General features: G+C 35.4%; 1 protein-coding gene across 2 annotated transcripts in view; it reads left to right on the forward strand.

The window, feature by feature from the left end:
* The window catches only part of EML5 (EMAP like 5), a gene marked incomplete at its 5' end in the record, with an annotated part of 113,706 nt that overhangs the window by 43,060 nt on the left and 47,779 nt on the right, over nucleotides 1–22,867 (forward strand). For both annotated transcript variants that reach the window (XM_082317232.1, XM_082317233.1), the window contains 9 exons: nucleotides 2,485–2,697; nucleotides 4,587–4,758; nucleotides 6,613–6,715; nucleotides 7,114–7,232; nucleotides 14,839–15,025; nucleotides 16,795–16,900; nucleotides 18,136–18,229; nucleotides 20,194–20,294; nucleotides 22,172–22,374. In XM_082317232.1, the coding sequence (XP_082173358.1) occupies nucleotides 2,485–2,697; nucleotides 4,587–4,758; nucleotides 6,613–6,715; nucleotides 7,114–7,232; nucleotides 14,839–15,025; nucleotides 16,795–16,900; nucleotides 18,136–18,229; nucleotides 20,194–20,294; nucleotides 22,172–22,374 (1,298 nt within the window). The remainder of the gene's footprint in view (nucleotides 1–2,484; nucleotides 2,698–4,586; nucleotides 4,759–6,612; nucleotides 6,716–7,113; nucleotides 7,233–14,838; nucleotides 15,026–16,794; nucleotides 16,901–18,135; nucleotides 18,230–20,193; nucleotides 20,295–22,171; nucleotides 22,375–22,867) is intronic.

Raw genomic sequence — 22,867 nt, forward strand, 5'->3', positions numbered from 1 at the left:
ATTTGAATAAGTACAGCATTTTCTGGCAAAGTTACTTAATTATTTTTATATGTTTACTCTTCTTTATAATGCATCTTTTCATGGTAGAGATGCTGCCTTATTTTATTTCTCAAAACCAAATCTTTGCTCCCACTTTTTTAGAAAAAGAAAAATATTGCATTGAAATTCTATTTTGCAATAGCTTAAAACTTTGTACATATTGAGCTTGGATATTAAATGGATTATCATTTGCTTGCACTGTATGTTTTTTAGAATCTGTGGAAAAATGAGTATGTTGTGTCTCAGAAGAGTTATCTGGTTTTCTACAACTATGTTTGCAGCAGAACTGAGAATTTAACTTAAAAGAGCTTTTACACTGGGAAATAGAGTACCTGGTACAAAGATGCCAGAGTTTTAGGAGTTACTCACTGGAAACAAAAGAAATACTGAAGCTGTGATACATATATGATTCAATCACGCAACCTTCAAAATGAATAAAAATATCAAAATCGAATTTAGCTGGGCAGTCTGCTGATAACACAAGTTGAAATGTGCCTTTTCTCTCTTATGGCAGGGGACTATTAAAGAAAATTAGTATATTACATAATATTAAAATATAGTTTTCAGATTCAAAATTTGTGACAACCCCATTATTGTAAATCCTTTCAAGACAACACGGTCTTGAAAACTTGACTAAACTGTCCCTTACTCTTGAAACAGTTCTCATCAAGACAATTCCCTCTGCATAGGACATATGCACATAGTACGTATATCTAACAGCTTCAAATTTAAGTAGTCCTGATGACAGTATGTCAAGGGCGGTGTTTGTCACAAGGTTTGACTTCTGTGTGTGTACACTCGTTACATAATATCATTCTGTGTTTTTCCCACTCATCGTATTGGTAGTAAGTATTTATCATCATCACCACTTATTATATTGTCCCTTCGTTTGTTACACAATATTTACGCTTTGCACTGTACATTATTCATAGTTCCATGGAGCCTTTTGTGACTCTCGTTGCTGAAGCATCTAATTCATTCTATGCCCAAGTTTGATTTTGTGCACTGAATGAGACAGAAGATATGTAAGAAAACTAGTCAGTGAGAGTTTAATCAGACTGTGACAAATACATGCACACAGGAGGAGCAATTTGAAGTTATATAGGCAGCTTTTAGCCTGGAGTTTCTTGATATATTAGAATGTGGGATTGTGAAAGCTTGTTTATGAAAGAAGTTCAGCAAAGTCAGCAAAGTTAGAGGAATCTCCTGAATATTTTAAAATAATGATCGGAATCATGTAACACTTAAAATTCCACTACAAATGAGTAAGGAACTTAGAGTTGCCTAATACAAGATCTGTAGGACTTAGTCATGGATATAGCCAGTATTAGTAGTCATCGTTTACATGGATTAGTGATTGAAAGAGATTACAAAGTAAACCTTGTCAAAGGGTGCAGTTATTTCATCAGAGCTGAAGGATCTTCATACAGGGCACTTGAGTTCCTTTCCAGTTTTTGGAGGGGTAGGTAGTAGTTGAACTTTTCCTTGAGTGTGGGGTTTTTTTGTTTGTTTGTTTTTTTAAGTCTTTCTTTCTGATTTATTTGCCAATTTTCTTTATCTTTTCTCTATGGCTGTTCTTTACTCTGTTTATTCCAGTGCACTTGAGTTCTCCCTTGCCCTATCCCTCTGCTGAAAACTTACCTCCTTACAGTACCTGAGCTGCTCCCCACTACATCCCAGCCTATCCCCTCCCACTAGTCAGAATCCTATTAACAATAAGAAAACAGGAAAAAACCCAGCCCAGTTGCCTTCAGTTTTGTTACCACGGAAGACTGAGAGGTGAATTGTTGGCACTGTCCTGCTCAGGTTCTGCAGTTGCGCACTCAGTCTGACTCACAACTTTTACATTTGCTTGCATTGTTTTTGTGTTGCTCCTACACTCTGCTTCTCGCCGTTCCTGAAGACACGATATTTATTAAATGGGCCTTTGGTCTGACTCAATACTTAAGCTCTTACATGAATCTTTGTGGGATTGGAACAACCTTATTACAGATAGAGCTGATGTAAAATAATGTAACAAGGATCTAAGGCTAAAACTGGTATTTTCAGTAAGTTACAGTGGCCAGATCTAAATGAGTTCTTCAGTTTTTGCTCTAAATAATCCAGGTTTCTACAATAGTTCAGCAACAGAATTTTGCCAGAATTTTTAGAATGGCCACATCTATTTTTTGATAAACATTTAAAAATAACACAGCCTCAAGCAGATATCAAGAAATAATAAAAACGGTAAAGTACTGCACCCTTGATCTTCTGTTAAGTAGTCCTGAGAAGCCTTACTACTGATACTGTTGGTCATAATAGAGCATATTGGATCAGGACAGATTTAGAAGTCAGTTTTTAATTCTGTCTCACTTGGATTTGATTTCTGGAGAATTTTAAAAAATTTTACATTCTTTAAAATTGCATGAGTGAATATTGAAAAATAGCTCTTTATTTTTTTCTTAGGTGGAAAAGAAGTAACAAACAAGGAGGAATTAAAAGGCGTTCAGTGGGCATCATGGACTTGTGTTTCTGGCCTTGAAGTTAATGGAATCTGGCCCAAATATTCAGATGTAAATGATATAAATTCTGTGGATGCAAATTTTATTGGGCAAGTTATGGTTACAGCTGATGATTATGGAATAGTAAAGCTCTTTCGATACCCATGTCTAAGAAAAGGTAGTACCTTTAAGTTAAATTATAAACGTATATTTTTGAATTTGGTTATTCAAGAAAAAGGTTTCAGAAAACTGGGTTTTTGAAAATTATATAAATGGCCAATATTTATTCTTGGAAGTTTAGTTTGAGCTCAGATGTGGAAAACAATAATAGGCTGGTGTATTGATAGCTGTAATAGTGACAGTATTTTATTTGCATTTTGAATAGGATAGCCAAAAGTTTTACACATATTTTATTGTGTAAAATAGTTCTCCCTTTTTTTTTTTTTTTTTTTAAAGTAGAATTTCATGAGGTGATGCAATATCTACCCTTTTATCAGATACATATCTTTAAGTATTTCACCTTGGTCTCCAAGTAGTTTTCTTCCTTCCTCTGGATCTGTGATGGAGATTTGGGCTAGGAACTAGAAAAAATAACTTTACTAAATGATTAGAGGCAATAAATAAGTGAAAAGCAAATTGGTCCTGTAATCAGAGTATGACACTGTATGTTATTTAAAGTTTAAAAAGTTTTCCAACACATTTTTCTTCAAAATTTTACTAGCAATAAGGACGAATCTCGTGAAATTTTAAAAACTGAAACGTAAAACGAGGTACATAATTTTCAGGTTTACTGTTCAGGACTGAGTGAACAGGGGAGAGATGTCTATCTTTTTAAGACGAGAAAGGCTTCATTTTTTCAGAGCTCTTTGAAGAACTCCATTCTAGACACTGTTCAGGTTGAACTGTAACAAATTATCGATAGCAGAGATCTCTGTCTTCCAGCTGCTAACATGATGATGATCAGAGAAAGCCTGTGAAATGTTCCCTAGCTTTTAAGAAGCGTCCTCTTAACCTAAAAAGTTTGCCTGGGGACTAGATCAAATCTCTTAAGTTTTGAAAGGGGGAACAAAAAGTTGCACCGTTGCATCGTTGCAATTTGCAGCATTGCGTGTTAAATGCTGGCTACAACTGCATGGTCTTTGTGATGGTTCTTAGGATATGTCTTCAAGAAAAAAAAAATCATTTCTCTATGCACATGTTAAGTGACTTATATTCCCTCATAGTTTTTTCAGCTCTTTGTAAAAGGTGATATTAAAAAACATTTAATTGTAATCTTTCCAGTTTTATTTTTAAAGTGATAAGGCTTTTCTTGGTACCTGAGGTAATCCAAAAATACGTTCTTGAAAACAATCTTCTGTCCATTTGAAGGAGACTGAATTTGTTCCCTTTTTATCCCCTGTTTTCACTTGAATTACAAAACCAAGGAAAAGGCACAAGAATCTGTTTAATGGAGTGGTATTAGGAACTTCATTTTAGTAACTGATCCAATGATTTTGTTGTAATTATGTAGTAATCAGTGAAAACATTAACTTGATGTAGTTATACTACCACTACTACTACTACTACTAAAGGTGTGAGGATATGAATTGCTAGAAGGGCTTAGCACTCAAATTGCACCAACAGTGGGAATCAGTGCTGTGACCACATGTATGAGGATGTTTTCACAGAGCTAAATATACATCATTTAACATTTAAATAATTACATCTTTTCAATGTAGATATAATAATTGTCAAAATCTTGGTTTGTAAAAAATAAAATTAATATAATAAAATTGTAAAAAATCTTCTGTTAGTACACCTCATATAGCACTATCATATGTCTTCTCTCTTTGTGTTTGACTCGTTTAAGATAAATTTTTAAATTTGGATTCCAGGATTTATTATCTTTAAGACAGATGAAAATTTGGGAATACTGCAAAAAGTTGCTGCTATTAATTAAAATATCGCTAGTAATTAGAATATCTTAATTAAACTATTAATTTTTGTAAGGGTTCCTTGATATGTTTTCCTAAGGTGCTTCTGAAACATTTATTCCACGTATATTGAAAGAGTTTTTTATTGTTCTAGGAGCAAAGTTTAAAAAATATCTTGGTCATTCTGCTCACGTGACAAATGTCAGATGGTCGCACGATCACCAGTGGGTTGTTTCCATTGGGGGAGCTGATCATTCTGTCTTTCAGTGGAAATTCGTCCCCGACCGGAAGTTGAAGGATTCGCTCCATATAGCACCCCAAGGCAAGTAACTTATTTAAAAAAAAAAAAAGTGTGGGAGGAGGGGAGGCTAAAAAAGAAGTAAAATTCTTTGGTGCAAGTATAGAAATAAATGTTCAGAATAATCAGTCTGCACAAAATTGTTGTTCTCTAAACTTTGCAGCTCCCTGAAGTACCTGACAGTGTTGTCTAATACTTACCTGTACCCTGCATGCTGAGTCTAGCAAGATTGTGAAAAAAATTCACTACTGTGTTGGTGAATTTATTTAAAATTTAAAAGTTAAGATCATAGATAAGAATTTATGAATTCCGTACATATCGTCCTTTACTAAATTGACAGCTGGATGCCTAGATGTCACTGGGAAAAAAGAGTTCCACACTCATTTGATTAAAATTTTGAAGTGTTTAGATGATAATTTAAGCATTGTAGTTGATTTTTTTTTTTTTTTTTTTTTTTTTAAAGCAGACCAGAGGTGTTTAATATTTGGAAAAAATGTAGATCATGTTTCCACCAGTGACTAGTACAGCAATTATTCTTACGGATGAGTTTCCCAAAATCAAACAATTGACAGAGTGCCTCACTTGGAAATTCCTAGAGGAGTTTAGAGAGTCCTTTAGGGAAATAAGTATTTCGAGTTACAATGAAATAGGCTGTTTCACCCTTTAATTGCTAAGATCAGATGAAGATGTATCAGTGTGGACCCAGCTAACAGGTAAATGAATGCTCATTCAGTGCTGGCCTTGTCAGTGCCAAATGCAGAAAGAAGCAATAGTTCTCTTCATCTCCTTGATGAAGCCTCCAGAAAGCCTTTAACTGGTTTGATCCTTCATGGTATAAATTAATTTTCAACTAGTTATTTCCCATGACCCAAATTTCTCATTAGCTACTGTTTCCCAAGACAAAATTTCTATGAAGTGTTGTTTAGATTCCTTGTTCCTGGATATATAACCTTACTTCTGGCTATCTGACAGTATGTGCAACATACATCTGTTTTGTCACACCATTGATAATTGTCCTGGTAATACCTTTTCTAATTCTGTAATCTGCTACCTTTCTCAGTAGCAATACTGTTTTTCTCTAGATCACAGATAAAAATGTTTAGTAGTATAGCTCCAAAGATTGCTCCTTATTGCATATTTCTGGAAACATTTCTTACTGAGTGATGATTCTCTCTTTGCAATTACATTTGGAGATCTTTTAAAATCTGTTTGTGTTCTAGACTGATTTTGTGTCTGGTTTCTTAATAAAAATCGTGCAACATTCAATCAAAGGTTGCAGAAAGATCCAAGTGTATTATAATTTGTCAGCCAGGACATTCTTTTCAGTTTCTGTTGGAATGAAACTCTGTGCTACAACATTCTGTGGCTTTCCCCAGATGTAAAACAGAAACATTAAATGACTACTCTTTTTCTCCACAGTCACTGAAAATTTTACCACTTCTTTCCCATATATGATTCCCCCCCCCCCCCCAATCTACCTGAAGAATTGCTGCTTAGATCAATGGCTCACCTAACCATAAGTTTCTGTTTGGAGCCATTTACTTCTCAGTTTTCTGCAAGTCTTAGTTTCTGCTTTATACTCATTATTTCATTCTCTTCTTTCTTCCTTTCCTCCTAACATTAATGTTTGTGAAATAATTTTAATGAATGAAAACTAACTCGCTCCCAAAACCAAACAAAATTATCACACTTACAAGTTGGCTTATTTCTACTGTATCAGCAGAATTGATCCTGTCAGCCTGTCAATTATTAGCAGTTTATGTTGTAGTTAATATAAGCATTCATTATCAACTCAGAAGCATTAAGCAGTTACTTCAAACACTGTCTCGTTTGTTATTTAGGTTGCTTCATTTTCTGTTTCTGTTTTCTTGGTGGCAGAGAGTCTGGTTGATTCTAATAGTGATGAATCAGATTCAGATCAGTCTGATGTTCCAGAGCTGGACTCTGAAATTGAACAAGAGACACAGATCACCTATCGTCGACAGGTAAAGATTTTAGTTTTAATGGCAGTTGGAATGCTTCCCAGGGTTTAAGTTGGTCTTTTATGAAGACCTGTTGAAATCTGAAAACTGGGGAGACTGAGAGCTGAGCAGGAACTGACCAAAACCTTTGGAATTGTTATTATCATCTGATGTATTCAAAATATTAAAGATACAATAGAGGGAAAAAAAAGTGATTACATGTATTCCTAGCATGTTCTATTAAGAGTTTTGGTTGCAATTTAAAAACAAGTTACACTACACAATAACCACCTACAGTTATTGGAAATTTTTTTTCAATGATGTCAGTATAACATTTTTGTGGGTGATTAACTGTGGCTGAATTCTCAGAAACATGCTTTTCTTATGAATCTCTTAATTTATAAGAGTGCTCTTTCTTAAAGGTTTACAAAGAAGATCTACCTCAACTTAAAGAGCAATGCAAAGAAAAAAGAAAAAGTGCAGCTTCTAAGAGACGAGAGCGAGCTCCAGGGAACAGTATAAGATTACATTTTGTTCATGGGTATGAAAACTAGGATTCTTTAAAATATACAAGCAGACTGTTTGTGTTTTGTAGATTGGTGTTTATAATTTAAAAATCTGATGAAAGACTTGGGTCAGTTGCTTTGCGATTCACTGTTTTTATTTATTTTTATTTATTTCTGTAAAAATAAATTTACAGTAAATTAATAGAAAGATTTGATGCCAAGATAGACTAATTCTGAACATGAATTTTGAAATTAATTTGCACTGAAACTTTAGCTGATACTTATTATTTGAATAGAGGTGACTAAATGTAATATTTGGCCATCACCCATGTTTTTCAGTATGTGGAAAGTAATAGTTCTCTTTGGTGTATTATTTTGGAAGCTATGACAGAAACTTGGTGTAATTGAAGATGACTGGGTTCTGTACTGAGTGGTGTTTCTATCAGTGTTTTATTAAAAAAAAAAGTATAAACTGTTTGTACCTAATCTGAAACAATTTACATGTTCCTATTTTGGCTTAGGAATTAAATTTAATTCTTAATAGGTCCTGTATGTGTGTTTAAAATTCAGTTTCAGTCTCTATTTGGTGCTAATTTGAGTAACAAAATGACTTTCAGATGCATCCTTGAAATCTTATGATTTCATCTTTAGGATTGGTAGTCTCCCATAACTGTTTATAAGTGAAGACCTTTTCATCAGGGCAAAGATGTGGTGTTTTAAAGCAAACTGGCAGTAGATGTTATTACATTAGAATAATGATCAGAAATATAAATTCCTTTGATACAAAGCAAAACCAAAGCCGTTATTAAATTAAGGCATTGGAAATCAGGTAATATTGTCTTTTCCTTTCAAAAGAGACCTCTTTGCAGGAATATAACTTCTTTTTAGAGATAACTAAATGCTCAGATAAGTTACCGATACTGTCTGTGACACTTACCCAGTTTTGGAAGGGCTCCACATGGAATGCTTAATAAATTAATTGGCTAAGCATAGTTAATCATTCAAGTCAGCAATTTTGTCTGTAGAAGACATGGAGTCTGAGGAATAGCTTTGGAAATAATGACAACTGGGAAGCTTGATACTGAGTTGTTTTTTTATTTCTATTTTTGACGCTCCGAATTCTCAGTTGAAGATTTTTATATCTGTGTAGAAAATGCATTAAAGTGGGTAGCTGTATGTAGTCTTTAAAATTTGGTCTAAGAATCAAACCAAATGATCCTAAAGAAGATGTAGCACAAGCAAGGGCCCTGGATCTTTGGGATTATTGTTATTTCCTTCACAACAGAAGTGAAGCTTGACCAGAATATCCAGGAATGACCAGAAGTAGAATGTCCAGTTGAGTTCTGTCTGGTTACCCAGTGGGCATCAAGGAAACTAATGAAGAATCCATGCTGAACAACAGATTTTTCTCAATGTCCAGGCTGTAAACTTTAAAGTGACCCACATCCAAGTGAGTAATAGGCATATTCTCTGATTCAGGAAGTCTGCTTTGCTTCATCTTTCTTTAGCTGCAATGGAAATGTCTTGGATGTTCCTTGAAAGTGTAAAAAGTGGTGCTTTTTTGAAGTAGGGGAATAGGAAGCTCTTTTTCCTTTCTTTGCTTTTGAGCACGTTGGTTTTGTGTTTTGAATTTGTCAACTGCCTTGAAAGATGAACTTTTAAAAACCTCTTCATATCCTGTAAGAAATCTTTTGAACCTCTGTTACTTCCTGTTTTGGAAGGGGATAAAAACAATAATGCTGAGTATGTGAGCCAGCCACTGACTAATACGGGTGAGAAAGCAACTTCTATTAACAGGTTAATCTTTAAGTGCATCTTTCTCTAAGAGATCTGATGCCATCATGATCAGAAACATGTTATTAAAGTGGTGTACTAGTTTGTCCTTTTTGACTATTCCTGTATTTTCTTTCTGCCATGTCTTTGACAGTGGTGGTGGTTCAGAAACATAAAAAGGATACAACTTTTGAGATATTCAGAGGAACCCCTTTCTCAGACTCAATGCTTATAATACTTTATTTTTGCTGGCAGGAAATAAAGATGCAAATATAATACTTATGTCCTGTATTCTCTCAAAGCTATGCTGCTGATCTCACAAGAATGATTTTTTTTTTTTAATATTTTTTATTTTTTTTTTAATATTCAAAGGATTTAAGCAAAATATAGTTTGAGTTTCAGGATATTCATTGAACTGACCTTGTCATAAGATGAAATTTGGTTACGGTTTCAAGATGATATGGGGTTTCTCATGCTCTTAAATGAGTCTTATGACACCTTGCATGGATTCCAACCAGAGGGCTGCAAATACCTACAAATAGCATCTGAAGGGAGTAGGCTATGAGTGGGTCCTGATGAGAAAACACTGTTGCTATGAAAAAGGTTTTGGGTTTTTGTTTGGGTTTTTTTTGTTGTTGGTTTTTGTTTGTTTGTTTTTCCCTTGATATCTCTGCCTTTGTGCTAAAGACTCTGACCTCAGCCATGTTTATTTTGACATTTGGTTCTTCTGGAGATTTTTTGGAGGGGGGCGTTGCACTACGTTTGAGAATTTCCCATATATACTTTGAAGAGTAACATACAGATTTTGGAACACAGCATCAGACAAACTATGGACATTGACTCTTTTCCCAGAGAGGACACTACTTATGAAGTTGCTCCTTAGTTGGCTATAGATGTATAACGTGCAACTATGGGTAGGATCCAGTTTCAGGTTAAAGAATTTACAGTTGCGTGCCTAAAAGTAGGTGGTTTTATGTATGTACCTAAACTTCCGTCACAGTCAATGGAGGTCCAGTCAGTAGTCAGCGGAGCATAAGGAGTGATTTGGCTCAGGTAAAATGAAATGCTGACTGGTTGGTCAGCTGAGTAGCCCTGCAGGTACCATTGACTGTATTGACTGGAACACTGTTCGTTAAAATATAATGTTAATCTATCTAACACACCTGTGAACACCTACATTTACATGTCTTAATCTCAAACTGAATCCAGTCCCTGCTCTTCATGACCTTGGTAATGGCAAAACTTTTTTCCTACATAGCATTGAGGTAGCTGTCTTTTCTTCTGAAAGTTCCTGTCATGTTATCTTGAATCAGTCCTGGATTGATGGTTTGATTAGCCGTTGCTGAAGACCACTTACAAACACTAACTACTGCAGAATGCAGTGTTACGTTTGTCGTGCCTTGTTATATATCATCCAATAACTATGATGCAAAGCTTGCTTTAATTTATTAATTTCTAGTTGCTAATCAAGATGCCTTGTAAATTACTTCTGTGGTTTGTTTTCTGCATGTGAGGAAATTGTTTCTCTTCGTGCCTTTTCTGATATTAGCTAATAATCTCGGTTCTAAATTAGTTTAATAATATGTAGATATAAGTATTTTGGAACTGTGTAGCATATTCTCAGGGAATGATCTTCTGCACTGAAACATGCTTCTTTTTATCTCTGCTTGGGCTATCTAAGTCCTTCAGTTTATCCTTCTGGTGAAAAGTACCTGTATAGTCCGGGACTTAGCAAACTGGCATGTGGGAAAGACCAGATGTGTTTAACTGGGTTACAAAATGTGTTTGTTTGTTTTATTTTAATTGTAAACAACTGATTGTACACCTTTTTTTTTTTTTTTATAATTGATCATAAAAAGTTCTAGATATGAGTAATAAGAACTATTTTCCTGCATCCTAGATACATTTTGGATGTTTTGGGTAGTCCTGTGATGTATAATATTAACGTACTCAGTTTCACTATACTTAACTTAGGGTATGTAGGTAATTGTTATGACAAGAGCTGGGAAAATTCTGCATTTCTGGGTTGCAGGTAGAAGGATCTGAGACCCTTTTGCTGTCTTAATGCTTTTTATTTTTATAGGTGATTATTAAGCTTGTAAGAAATTGCTCAATGTCCAGTATTTGTAAAGCATTATTTCTTTCAGCATACATATTTTTGTAGCTGCTTTTTAAAATATTCTCATTTAGGGTGCATATTCAGCATTTTTTTATTATTCTGTGCTTGCAAGGGAAATCCAGTACTTTTAACAGAGCATAGTGCAGAGTGAAGCACAGGAAAATGGTGTCTGAGCAACAATAGGCACAGATATCTTCTTTGGCACTGTGCCTGCTTTTATAATCCTTGCCCCTCGCTGAACATTGTCATGTCCTTACACTGTTGATGTTGCATACTGTGATAGGTTATTTTTGTTTTCTTTCTTGATAGTTACTGTAGGTTATTGTATATTATGTCCCTTTAAAAACTAGTGGCTGGACATCAAAGAAGGGTGCATCCAGGCAGGGCAAGCACACAGCACTTTGGGTCAGGCAGAAATCAGCTGCAGAACATCCGCACATGTTGCTGCTGGGAGAAGTTGTTAGTGAAGGATATGGGTGGAGGGAGAGCAGGGCATGACTGCAGAGTTTACACCTGTATCGTGAATCGAAATTGTTGGTCACTTCAAGAAGAGCAGGGAGCAGATACATAGCTGAGCCTCAGACCTGATGGAAAGAGAGAGATTTTTCTAGAGACCTTAAAGGGACAGTAACTCAGGAGACACTGAAAAGTTGCTGGACTGGGACCAAACCCGAAGTTAAGAACCTGCCTGTGAGTACCTATCTAAACAGTGGGTTGGAGGGAGACTTATTTAAAAGCTTTTACTTCTGTGCTATCACAGTTTTTGCTGGTTTAAGAAGTTCACTTTGCTTGTTCGTGATCTAATGAAACCAGCTTCAGACTTCACAGTATCGCAGAAATACAAAACTGGGAGGAGTGCTGGTACAGCAGATGGTTGTGCTGCCATCGAGAGGCACCTGGACAGGCTAGAGAACTGGGCAGGGAGGAATCTCATGAACTTCAAAAAGGGGAAATGCAGCGTTCTGCATCTGGGGAGGAATGGACCTGGACCATCTGCTGGTCTGTTAAAATCATCTCACAAAGTTTTTAAGCAATTTTTCTCTAATCACATATGATCTGACATAAGTGCCATTGTGTGTAGTGTAGCTGAGCCAACAGAAATACAGCGTATTCAAACCTGCTTCAGATATGTGCTGTGACGTTTTCCAGTAATGCGTAGGTCTGGTATTTGTGAACATGGATCCATAGCTGGAGTTTTCAGAATAGTATTAATTAAGCTGAAGTTGGTCTTAAGTTGCCTTAAAGATTCATTACTTGACCAGTGCATATGGTTGCACCATGTACACAAGGAAAGCTATATATAATTTTATGAAAGCCTTTTCTACCTGGACTGCACAATTTGTGTCATTTAAACCTTCTAAGTGTCTCATATGCAGTAATTGTCTTAATGCTATCCCATTCGTTTTGTGTATGACACTTATTGGTATGTGTACAGATGCTTCTTTGTCTTATGTGATAATTTAAAGACCTGCACAATTGCAAAAACATCCTGTGTTTGTTTTCTTAAAAATAATGTAATTTGTTCTGATGATACATGCTTTTAATTAAGCAAAGAAATTAATATTATGGGAGGTATAACATAGACATTAGATATTTCTGTTAGTTTGCAGTTGCTGATGGTGAAAGTTTAGTTATTTTGTTTGCCAAGAATGACTTGCTGATTATCTTCAGGGCTTTTTTTCAACTAGTTCATATAGAAGTTGGGTGCAAAAATACTTAGGTAGAGCCTCATGATCCCAAAATAAAGATAATTCATGGCCAATTCAAACACATTCAAGTGTCATTCCCTTCCTGTAAATTTAACTGTATATTTAGAAATGTAACCAGATTTTACCTGCATCTTTGTAAAATAATTTAGAAGTTGATTTAGTGAAGATCTGGAACAACAGAAGAAGGAACAGAAAGAGGTTATCTGGGGAATTAATAGCATAGAAACAGGATGTGTCAGGAGTATATGGAGTGTTGTTTATCTCAGAAGAAAGAAAGGAATTAATTTAAGTTATGCATTTTTAAATGTTATCTCCATTGACTGCCAAGGATAGCACTATTAAAAACACTAATTTAAGACTTGCTCGTTTGTTTAATGTTTTTTACGTTTCTGAGCCTTTTAAATTACTTCTGAAAGTAGGACCCTAGCCTTTTTGAAAACGCCACCTTTGGTTTTTATGCAGTACTGAATCTTAATCACACCTAGGAAGAAATGTGTATACTGCGATAGTGCATACAGATTTCAGTTGGGAATTGGCCTACTCATGCCAGTTGCTGTATCAGTACAGAAAGGAGACAGGTTTTCCTTCAAAAAAGAAACTGATCTGGAAGAAAATTTATGCATTTGTTTTCTGTTAGCAAGTTTCCAGCAACTTTCAATTTTATGATATCTGTGTGTTGTGGTTTAACCGGCAGACAGCTGAACACCACACAGCTGTTTGCTCACTCTGCCCTCCTCCCCGCCGCCAGCAGTGGGATGGGGGAGAGAATCAGGAAAAAAAAAAAAAGTAAAATTCATGGCTTGATATAAAGACAGTTTAATAGGACAGAAAAGGAAGGGGAGAAAAAAAAATAATGATGATGATAAAAGAATATACAAAATAAGTGATGCACAACGCAGTTGCTCACCACTTGCCAGCCAGTGCCCAGCCAGTTCCCAAGGAGCAGTCTGCCCCCAGCCGGCTCCCCCCAGTTTATATGCTGAGCATGACGTCATACGGTATGGCATAGCCCTTTGGCCAGTCTGGGTCAGCTGTCCTGGCTGTGACCCCTCCCGGCTTCTCGCTGTCAGGGCATGAGAAGCTGAAAATCCTTGACTGGTGTAAGCACTACTTAGCAACAACTAAAACATCAGTGTGTTACCAGTGTTATTCTCATGCTAAATCCAAAACACAGCACTATGCCAGCTACTAGGAAAAAAAAAATTAACTCTATCCCAGCTGAAACCAGGACAATATCCACCCCTTATTCTATACCATCTACGTTATGCCCAGGTCCCATGCTTTCCAATACATTCCAGTTAATCACCACCACCTTTCCTGTCTTTTGATATATACATGCAGAGATATCATTGCCTTAATCTATGGGCCTTCCCTATAAAATGTCAGTTGAGTTCATTTAGTCTATGACTTTGGGCTCCATCTGTCATAACAGTCAACAAAGTAACAGCCATGTCTCCACCAACCAGCAAAAAGGAAACACAAGCTTTCTTAGATGTTGTGGGTTTTTGGAGAATGCATATTCCAAATTACAGTCTTCACCGAAAGGGTAACCAGGCACTGGAACAGGCTGCCCAGGGAAGTGGTTGAGTTCCCATCCCTGTAGGTATTTAAAAGACGTGTAGATGTGGTGCTTAGGGACATGGTTGAGTGGTGGACTTGGCAGTGCTAGGCTAACGGTTGGACTTGATGATCTTAAAGGTCTCTTCCAACCTAAACGATTCTCTGATTCTATGAATTCTCCATGTGGTCTGGAAAAATTGCTAGCTATTATTTCCTCTTCTAAACTAGTTGTGGAGAATAACTATTAAATAGCATCCACTTTCATACTAATACTAGTAGTTCTGATGTCTGAATAGTAAATTAAATTGATAAATTGGTGTTCCTTTGGGAAAATATGTACATAATGCTAAAACACCAAAACAGTAATTGGTAAGTAATCTGAGTTTTCATATGTGCGAAATGCATCTTGCATAATTCTATCTCAAAGTTTCAGTATATATGGTTATGGCCTTGATGAACAAACTCTTTTTCTTTAATCAGTTACAGAGGTTACGACTGTCGAAGCAATTTATTTTACACTCAGACGGGTGAAATTGTATACCATGTTGCAGCAGTGGGAGTGGTGTACAATCGACAGCAGAACATACAACGCTTTTATCTAGGTCATGATGATGACATTCTTTGCCTTGCTATTCATCCCTTGAAGGACTATGTGGCAACAGGCCAGGTAGGATGCGTGTTTATCTGCAGTAAGAATCTGAAGTTCTTACTACTGAATTTAGAAAAGCCTATTTTGGAGGAAGGAAGTCCAGTCTACATTTTTTCAGGTGAAGGACTGCATTTCTGTTGCAGATGGAATCATGTAAAAAAACTGCAACAGAAGTGTTTTTTGCAGTTCTTTATATTAATTCTGATAAGTCTTTAATTGATAGGTTTTTTTGTACCTCTTTTATTTAAGAATAGATTCATATTTTTTATTCAGCATTATGTTGCTTCTTCATGATAACAAGTGGAGGAAATGTGCAATTCAAATACAGTTTTTTAGTATCTTAGTTGTGAAGTTAGCTATGTTATTATTACATTCATGTATTATTACATAACATGAAGTTAGCAGTCATTATTACATTCTGGCATTTCAGTTCCATGCATTATGTTTTTGGTTATCGCCTATAGCCAAACTATTTGCTATTTGTACGTGCAACACAGGTATGTATGTTGCTAAAGTATTTATAATGGTTTATTTTATCTTTCACGAGGCAGTAATTTTAGGTAATTGTTTTTCACTCATGCTTTCTGACAAACATTTCTTCCCATAAATGTTTATACACCAGGTCTTGAAGGTTTGATTTGATGTTTCAGGGTTTTTAAATTATTATTATTATATAAATTGGAGAACATGTGAACTGAAATTTTTAATAGAAATAAACCTTTGCTTATAATGCCCGTAATTTGTTTAAAAATTTTTGAGAGTAACATAAATTTGCAGGTCAGTTTAGACATTAAAGCCCTAAGTGTGAAAATTGATTCTATTTAATTTTGGAGTAGTAAAGACTATGAATAAAAATGTGCCTGGATTTACTGTATTTTAAAGTACCTTATGCTATCAATAGAAAGATAGACTCCATTATATGCTGTTTTATATATACACATTATATGTTGTTGTATACTACATTACCTGCAGAAATTAGGTAATGCAGTAATCAAATTCCCCACGCAACACTGGTTCAGATTTTCCTGATAGTGGACATTACGAAAAGCTTTGCAAACATCGCATACTAAGTTTGTCACAAAACCAGAAATAGATCCTAGTTTTCTTGAGTCCTGCCCCTGGTCTTAAACACAGGGGAGTGTTCTTCTGGTTTTGCAGCCCTGTTTTGTGTACTGAGGTGCAAAACCTTTGGAATAGGAAATAATCTTGTAAATATTGACTAATAATGCTTGTACACAGTTGAAAAGAATAAGCTATATTCCATTTCTTACCAAGTTCTACTTACCTGCATTAGTGTCATTCTACTGGAGAACACTCCACAGGTATCAATGCATTAGAATGTGACTTCTAGACACTTGTAATGACACCAGAAGGCAACAGAAGTCACCTTGATTTCTCAAACATAGAGTAGCTTACATACTAGCAATAAAAATAACCTTTTATTTTTAGGCAGGGAATGATTGATAGAGAATTGATGGAACAAATATGCCACAGTGCAATCAATGAAGGGCTTCCTCCCCACCCCCCTGAGAGAACTGTAGTTACTTGTGATTAATGTGCCCAAGTTCTTTGGAGGGAAGAAAGCCAGCTGGGGAGTGGAATTTGTAAAGCAGGAGAAGGAATAAATATACTGCTAGCCAGACAGAAGTAATACTAGGAAAATTTTATCACTGTAAATTTTTTCAAATACTTTTTAAAGTATTTGTCAATATTATACTTCTAAACAACCATGTGAAGTAACTGAGAAATGAAAAAAAAAAAAAGGTTATAAATATGTATACTTTCAGGTTGGTCGAGATTCCTCAATACACATTTGGGATACAGAAACAATAAAACCACTCTCAGTATTAAAGGGCTATCACCAGTACGGTGTTTGTGCTGTTGATTTTTCAGGTAATAAGTATTTATTTATTTATTTATTTATTTATATACAGTTTTCCTTTTCTGTATGAAAGTACAAGCTAATCAGTTCTAATGAGAAATTGGGAATTCCTTTACACTGAAGATTTTGTATTAAAAATATTCTCTAGTGATCAATGTCAGATGAGAGAGGCTGTCTTAAAGTGATCATTCATTAAAAGGAGCTCCTGTGGAGTCTTGCACATCAGGAATTTCTTTGGTTGTATGAGGCAGGTGCACAGATCTTGACTGTTGTGTCTGCATTACAACTGTATAAGCAAATTTTTGAGCAACCTCATCAGGTTGTGCACTTTTTTTTTTTTTTTTTTTTTTTTTAATTAAATCCTGCAAGCCAATTGGGTAGCACACTGATAAATTCAGGAAGTCCAGTTATGGAGTTCTGGGCAGAAACCCAGCCTTTCTTTCCACCTTATACTAACATAAGAGACTGTCAGTTAAATCTTGTGAGATTTTTGCACCCCATACATTGAATTCCTGTACCAATGTTAAATTTCCTCTTCTCCACTGTCTTCTATTTATTCTTTAATCATTTGGATTTACTAGATAGCATCTCTAACCTCACAGTGAAGATGTGTGATCACAAAGATGAGTAGTTTGGGGTCTTTGATGCTTCTTACCCTTCTTTGGTTCTCCTTTTTCAAGATGTGAATCTCATTTCCCAAATTCTGGCATGGCAATTTCAAAGATGGATACATGTCAGAAAGTCATTGATCACGAGTGAGCACAAATAACTTCTTTCTTGGAGGTTAATGTGCAATACGTGTCAGAGCTTCTCAAAGACTTCACGCTATTACTAAGTTTAAGGATATTTCATAAACTTCATGGTGTTGCTTCAATGCTTTCCTGTTTAGAAATGAACAGGGATTTTCAGAGTGAAAAGAAAATTCTCACAGTGCAACCTCTGATGAAGGTTTTTGTGCAACTGCATCAGCAACTATTTGAACAAAGGATTTGCTACAAACACAGAGGATCTAAGTGCAATTTTTAGACGGGTAACTTAAAGTCCTAAACTCCATCCAGCTGACCACTCAAGTTTAAAAGCAAACAGATGACAGACGTGCCCCTAAGCACATGTCATACGATTATTTACCTATTTGTACATTCTTCTTATAATATTTGTGAAGTTATAATATTGTTTAATATGGTTTCTTATTATTGCAACATAATGTTATCTGTCTACTCTCTTAATCATAAATTTATTTTTCTAGCGGATGGGAAACGATTGGCTTCTGTTGGAATAGATGACAATCACACTATTGTACTCTGGGATTGGAAGAAAGGAGAAAAGCTTTCAGCAGTAAGGTAGGAATTTAACTTTGTTTTAAAATTTGTGCCTAGATTTACTCTCAAATGCCAGTAAGCAAAATATATTCATTAAAGAATAACAGTTCTCTAATAAATTAGCAGTTTCTGTCACATCAGTGATGCAGGCGATAACATTTAGCACAGCCTTAAAACTTTCTTTGGAAGAAAAAACTGAAGCTCTGATAGAGTCAACAAGAACTATTACAGTGACAGCTCAACTGGTGGAGAAAGAAGACATAGAAGATAAAGTTTATTTATGTTTATTTGATGTGTTCTGAAATAATTTCTTTAAAACTCAATCCATGCGCTTCTGTTGGCCCTCCCAACAGAATCTGCTTTTCAGATCTTTTTCATCAGAGGCCACGTCTTTCTTGGGACAGTAGTTCGCAGTTGTTTTGCTCAATTTTCTTTTCTTCAGGGTTCTTTCCTTTTCCTTTCTGGGTCCTGAGCAGCCTGATCTAACTTTGAAGTTAGCTCTGCTTTGAACAGAAAGTTGGACTAAATAACCTCCAAAGGTTAAATATTTTGGAAGTTTCTTTGACTCTGCACAGATTATTTCATATATGTTTATTAAATAGAGTTTTAAACTACTAGATAGAATCTTATTTCTAATGCTGAGTAATGTTTTTGAAACCTTTTGACTTCGTTGTTTCCAAGGATCTATAGCTTTAAATAGAGCAGTAATGTGAGTGGGTTTTTCCCCATTCTGTCTGAATTCAGTACGTATACTCTAAATATTGTTCTAGGTAAGTTTGAAAGGGATTTATTATTCTCTGCAGATACAATTTTAAAAGCATCAGCTTCCTTTTTATCCATTAAGTTCATTATTGCTCTTCAATGATATTTACTCTCAGTTTCTTTTTAAGCACGCTCTGAGTTTCTTATCCACTGAATAGGTGATGTAGGTAAAGAAGAGTACTCCTTTCCCAGTTACTTGTCAGAAGCCCAGTTAGCCTGGCTTCTCCGAAGACACTGGTTTGGGCCTTTCACATTAATTTTTTTTTTTTTTTTTAAAATCCCCCTACTCTCTGAACCCAGCAATCTCACTTAATTCTTCTTTTTTAATCAAACTTTAACCAGTTTATACTGGATTTAGTTTCTGGAGTGTTTTTCCTCCTACCTACTCAGAGGAATTGAATAGAGTTTTTGAGAGCAGCATCTATACTTTGAAGATTACAGTGTGAGTTTGGAAAGAAACTGGTTCATGCTTTTTGCTACTAGTTCATTTAGTGGTCTGACAATGACAGAAGGTAAAAGATTATTGCCACTCTTGAACAGGGGGCAAAATTTAGGGATTAGAGGCTCTTCTGCATTTTAAAGAAAAAAAAGCTACTAGTAAACATTTCTTTCCTTGCATAGATAGCAAACATAGTTGAAAGCGGTTTTTCAAACTATATGACTGAAGCAAGGCATTGGCTTTATAGAAGCATAGTAAGAAATCTAGAACACACAACAGGTTTTAATGTTTTTAGAAACAACTAAAATTTCCATTTAAAAATCTATATAGCAGCATCTGTTTTACTCTAACAAGAAAAACAGAAAAATCAATTAAGAGGTGGATGAGAATGGCAATTTTATTTTCAAAATAAGAAACTTCTAAATAAGATTTACAACTTTACACCTTTAAGTTTCATTATGAGCTGCCAGAGGTCTCAATATCATATACCTAAACTTAATGCAAGTATATATCCTTTTGCGAAGAAAATGCCACCTAGTGGAATTCTGAAGTAACGTCATTACTCACCGGCTTTGGAAACTGAAGGGCAATGAAAACAGAACAGGACTCAGTATGTTTAGTTCTTTGGCTTTTTCCTCCTCATAATAAGTTTTGTTTAATGATTTGGAAGTAAATGTTCACAAGATAGCGAAGGTATACATTAGCAAAAAACCCCCAAACCAAAACCTATTTTAAAATATTAATAGTTATATTTTTATTTAAAATATTTTGCTTTGCATTTCAGGGGAAGCAAGGATAAGATTTTTGTTGTTAAGATTAATCCTTATATGCCTGATAAATTGATTACAGTTGGAATTAAACACATGAAATTCTGGCGTAGAGCAGGTAAGGAAACTTTTCAGAATTACAGCATTTTCTTTTACTTAACATATAAATATTGCATCTCTTATAGGATGTTTCATGCATTAAAGGCAAACGTTTTCTCTGTGTATCTCTCTAAGTTAACTTTGCCCTAGTAGAAATAACATTAATTGGCATTATGGCAGTAGTGGGAATTCTTTTTAAGATCAGTTTGCCATGTAACTAGAGCTATGCAAGCAGAAAGGACCCTGGATTTCCTCCTGTCTGTTTTTGTATCTAATAATAATATAGCCCATCTGAAAATGTTACAGAGCTGCTCTAAAATCATAGAAGAGTTTTTGGAAGAAGGACCTTTAGGACATTTATGTTATAGAGAGGCAAAAATATAAATACATTTAAGGTTATAAAAATCCACATACAAAAATTCAGACAAAGTACTTGAAGAGGATACATGTGCCAGTTGAGACCTGTTTGTTTAGATACCTCTGTTGAACTTGACAATTAAAAACGCGGATAAAGCAGCTTGCTTTATCTGCTTGAAAAATTTTGAAGAGTGAAAAATCCATTCCCTGATATTAGTGTGAACTTCGTTGTTTCAAACCTCAAACATATATAAAGACGTATGTGCTACAGAAGACTGCTAAGAATGTTCTAATTATTAATGCAGAATTCATGCACATCAACTCACATGAGTCCCCGATAAAGATTAGTTGTGGCGAGAAAGTCTGTGACGAAAAAAATGACACTAGTTTTCTCAGTTGTGGCTCCAACAGAAATTAATCAAGATTGCCTGAGAGCATGCTGTTGAAGTCCGTATAAATTATTAATTTTAACAGTTGTGCTTGCTATCTATAGAAAGAACAAAGTGTGTCAGAATATTTACTGAATGAATTACTGTAAATTCTGTAGAAAGAGATCTTAACTATGATAAAACCCTGGAGATGGTGATTTTGAATAAAGAAGTGAAATTGTTTAAAATGCTCCTTTTCTCTCTGGCATTGCTCAGTCCGCAGGAATCAAATTTCTCTAATGCCACAGCCCATCTGTGCGAAACTGCAGTGGCACACTGGCAAGGCAGTCACCGTGAAACACACTTAGCAGTGTTAATGTGAGGAGCAGAGTATCAGTGCACCTTAACAAATGCCAGGTGTCTGCAATCTGCACTAAAGCAGGTGCACTCGATGTGAGAAGTGACACCAAAGTATATGCTTTGGACTAAATTTTCATCAGTGCCAAGTGGTAGCAGAGAGGTTCAGAGACCTTGCCTCTGTAAGGATGAGAACAGTATGAAGTGTCAGATCCTGAGGGACTTTTGTGTTCTACCACATGAAGTTTCTCTGAGGATTGTGAAAATTGTAAATCTGACTTTCTACCTAGAAGTTAGTATGTGTTATACCTGTCAAATGATTCTAGATATGGTATTTTAAAGAATTTTAAAATTTATATAGCTGTAACATTTCTATTATCCAGAGGCCCATATAGCAAACCTGTAAAATAAAATTAGAAATCCTCTCACTGAAAAGGAAGGGATGTCAAGATTTAAACTTTTTTTTTCTTTCAAGTTAATTTCATTAGGAATTTCTATGAACTGTGTGGTAGATGTTAAGTTTTTTGTTTAGATGCGAGTTTACAAATGCACTTTCTCTTTGCATGTCTATGTGGGTATGTGTACATATTCAAATCCAGATTCAAGTAGTAAGTTAAAAGTAAGTTAGTTTTTTTTCTTGAAAGATGCCAAATAGTAGAAAACTTTCATTTTGTGAAAACTCTTCTCAGGCTCAGTTTTTTGGGGAGCATGGGTGAACCAGAAGAAAAGGACTTGTTGCTCTGGGTAAGGTTGTATAGTTTTTGGAAAATAATTCTAAGCAAACATCTGATGACTTGTTTTTGGTTTGAACCAGGCGGAGGACTAATTGGGAGAAAGGGCTGCATAGGTGCATTGGGAAGAACTGATACAATGATGTGTGCCGTATATGGCTGGACTGAAGAGATGGCATTCTCTGGAACTTCCACGGGGGATGTGTGTATTTGGAGAGATGTGTTTCTCATAAAAACTGTCAAAGCACATGATGGTCCTGTGTTCAGCATGCACGCATTGGAAAAAGTAAATAAACTGCTCGTTGTTTTTTGGTGTCTGGACAAAAAAGTCTATTAAGTTAGGCCTTTCCCAAACTGAGGAATCCATGGCTTTATTTCCATTACAGAAAAGCCTTGCGAGGTCCAGATTCAAAATAGTGTTTTATGCATGTCTCTAATTCTTGTTATGTAGCATGGTGTTTCTCGAACCCTTGTGGTCCAGTGACATCTTTTTCGGTAATTTTCATGACCTCTTACTAAAGAAATAATAGTAACTTATAATAAGTAAAAGTACTTTTTGATTTAAGCATCTGTAAGTCTGATGGAATATGTGAGCTTGTGAGAGAGGAAGATGATCATACTTACTGTTTTGTGCTGTAATTACCATCTTACTAGTAGAAGCATTCAATCTGTAGATCTCTTAAGAACTCTTTCCTGATTCTCAACTTCTTCTGACTCAGGAAAGCCTTTAAGCATGTGCTTAAATAAGAACTGATGTTCCAGTTAGATTACTTGTATGT

This window comes from Platalea leucorodia (assembly GCF_965183815.1).
Source record: "Platalea leucorodia genome assembly, chromosome: 7".
NCBI classification, from domain to species: Eukaryota; Metazoa; Chordata; class Aves; order Pelecaniformes; family Threskiornithidae; genus Platalea; species Platalea leucorodia.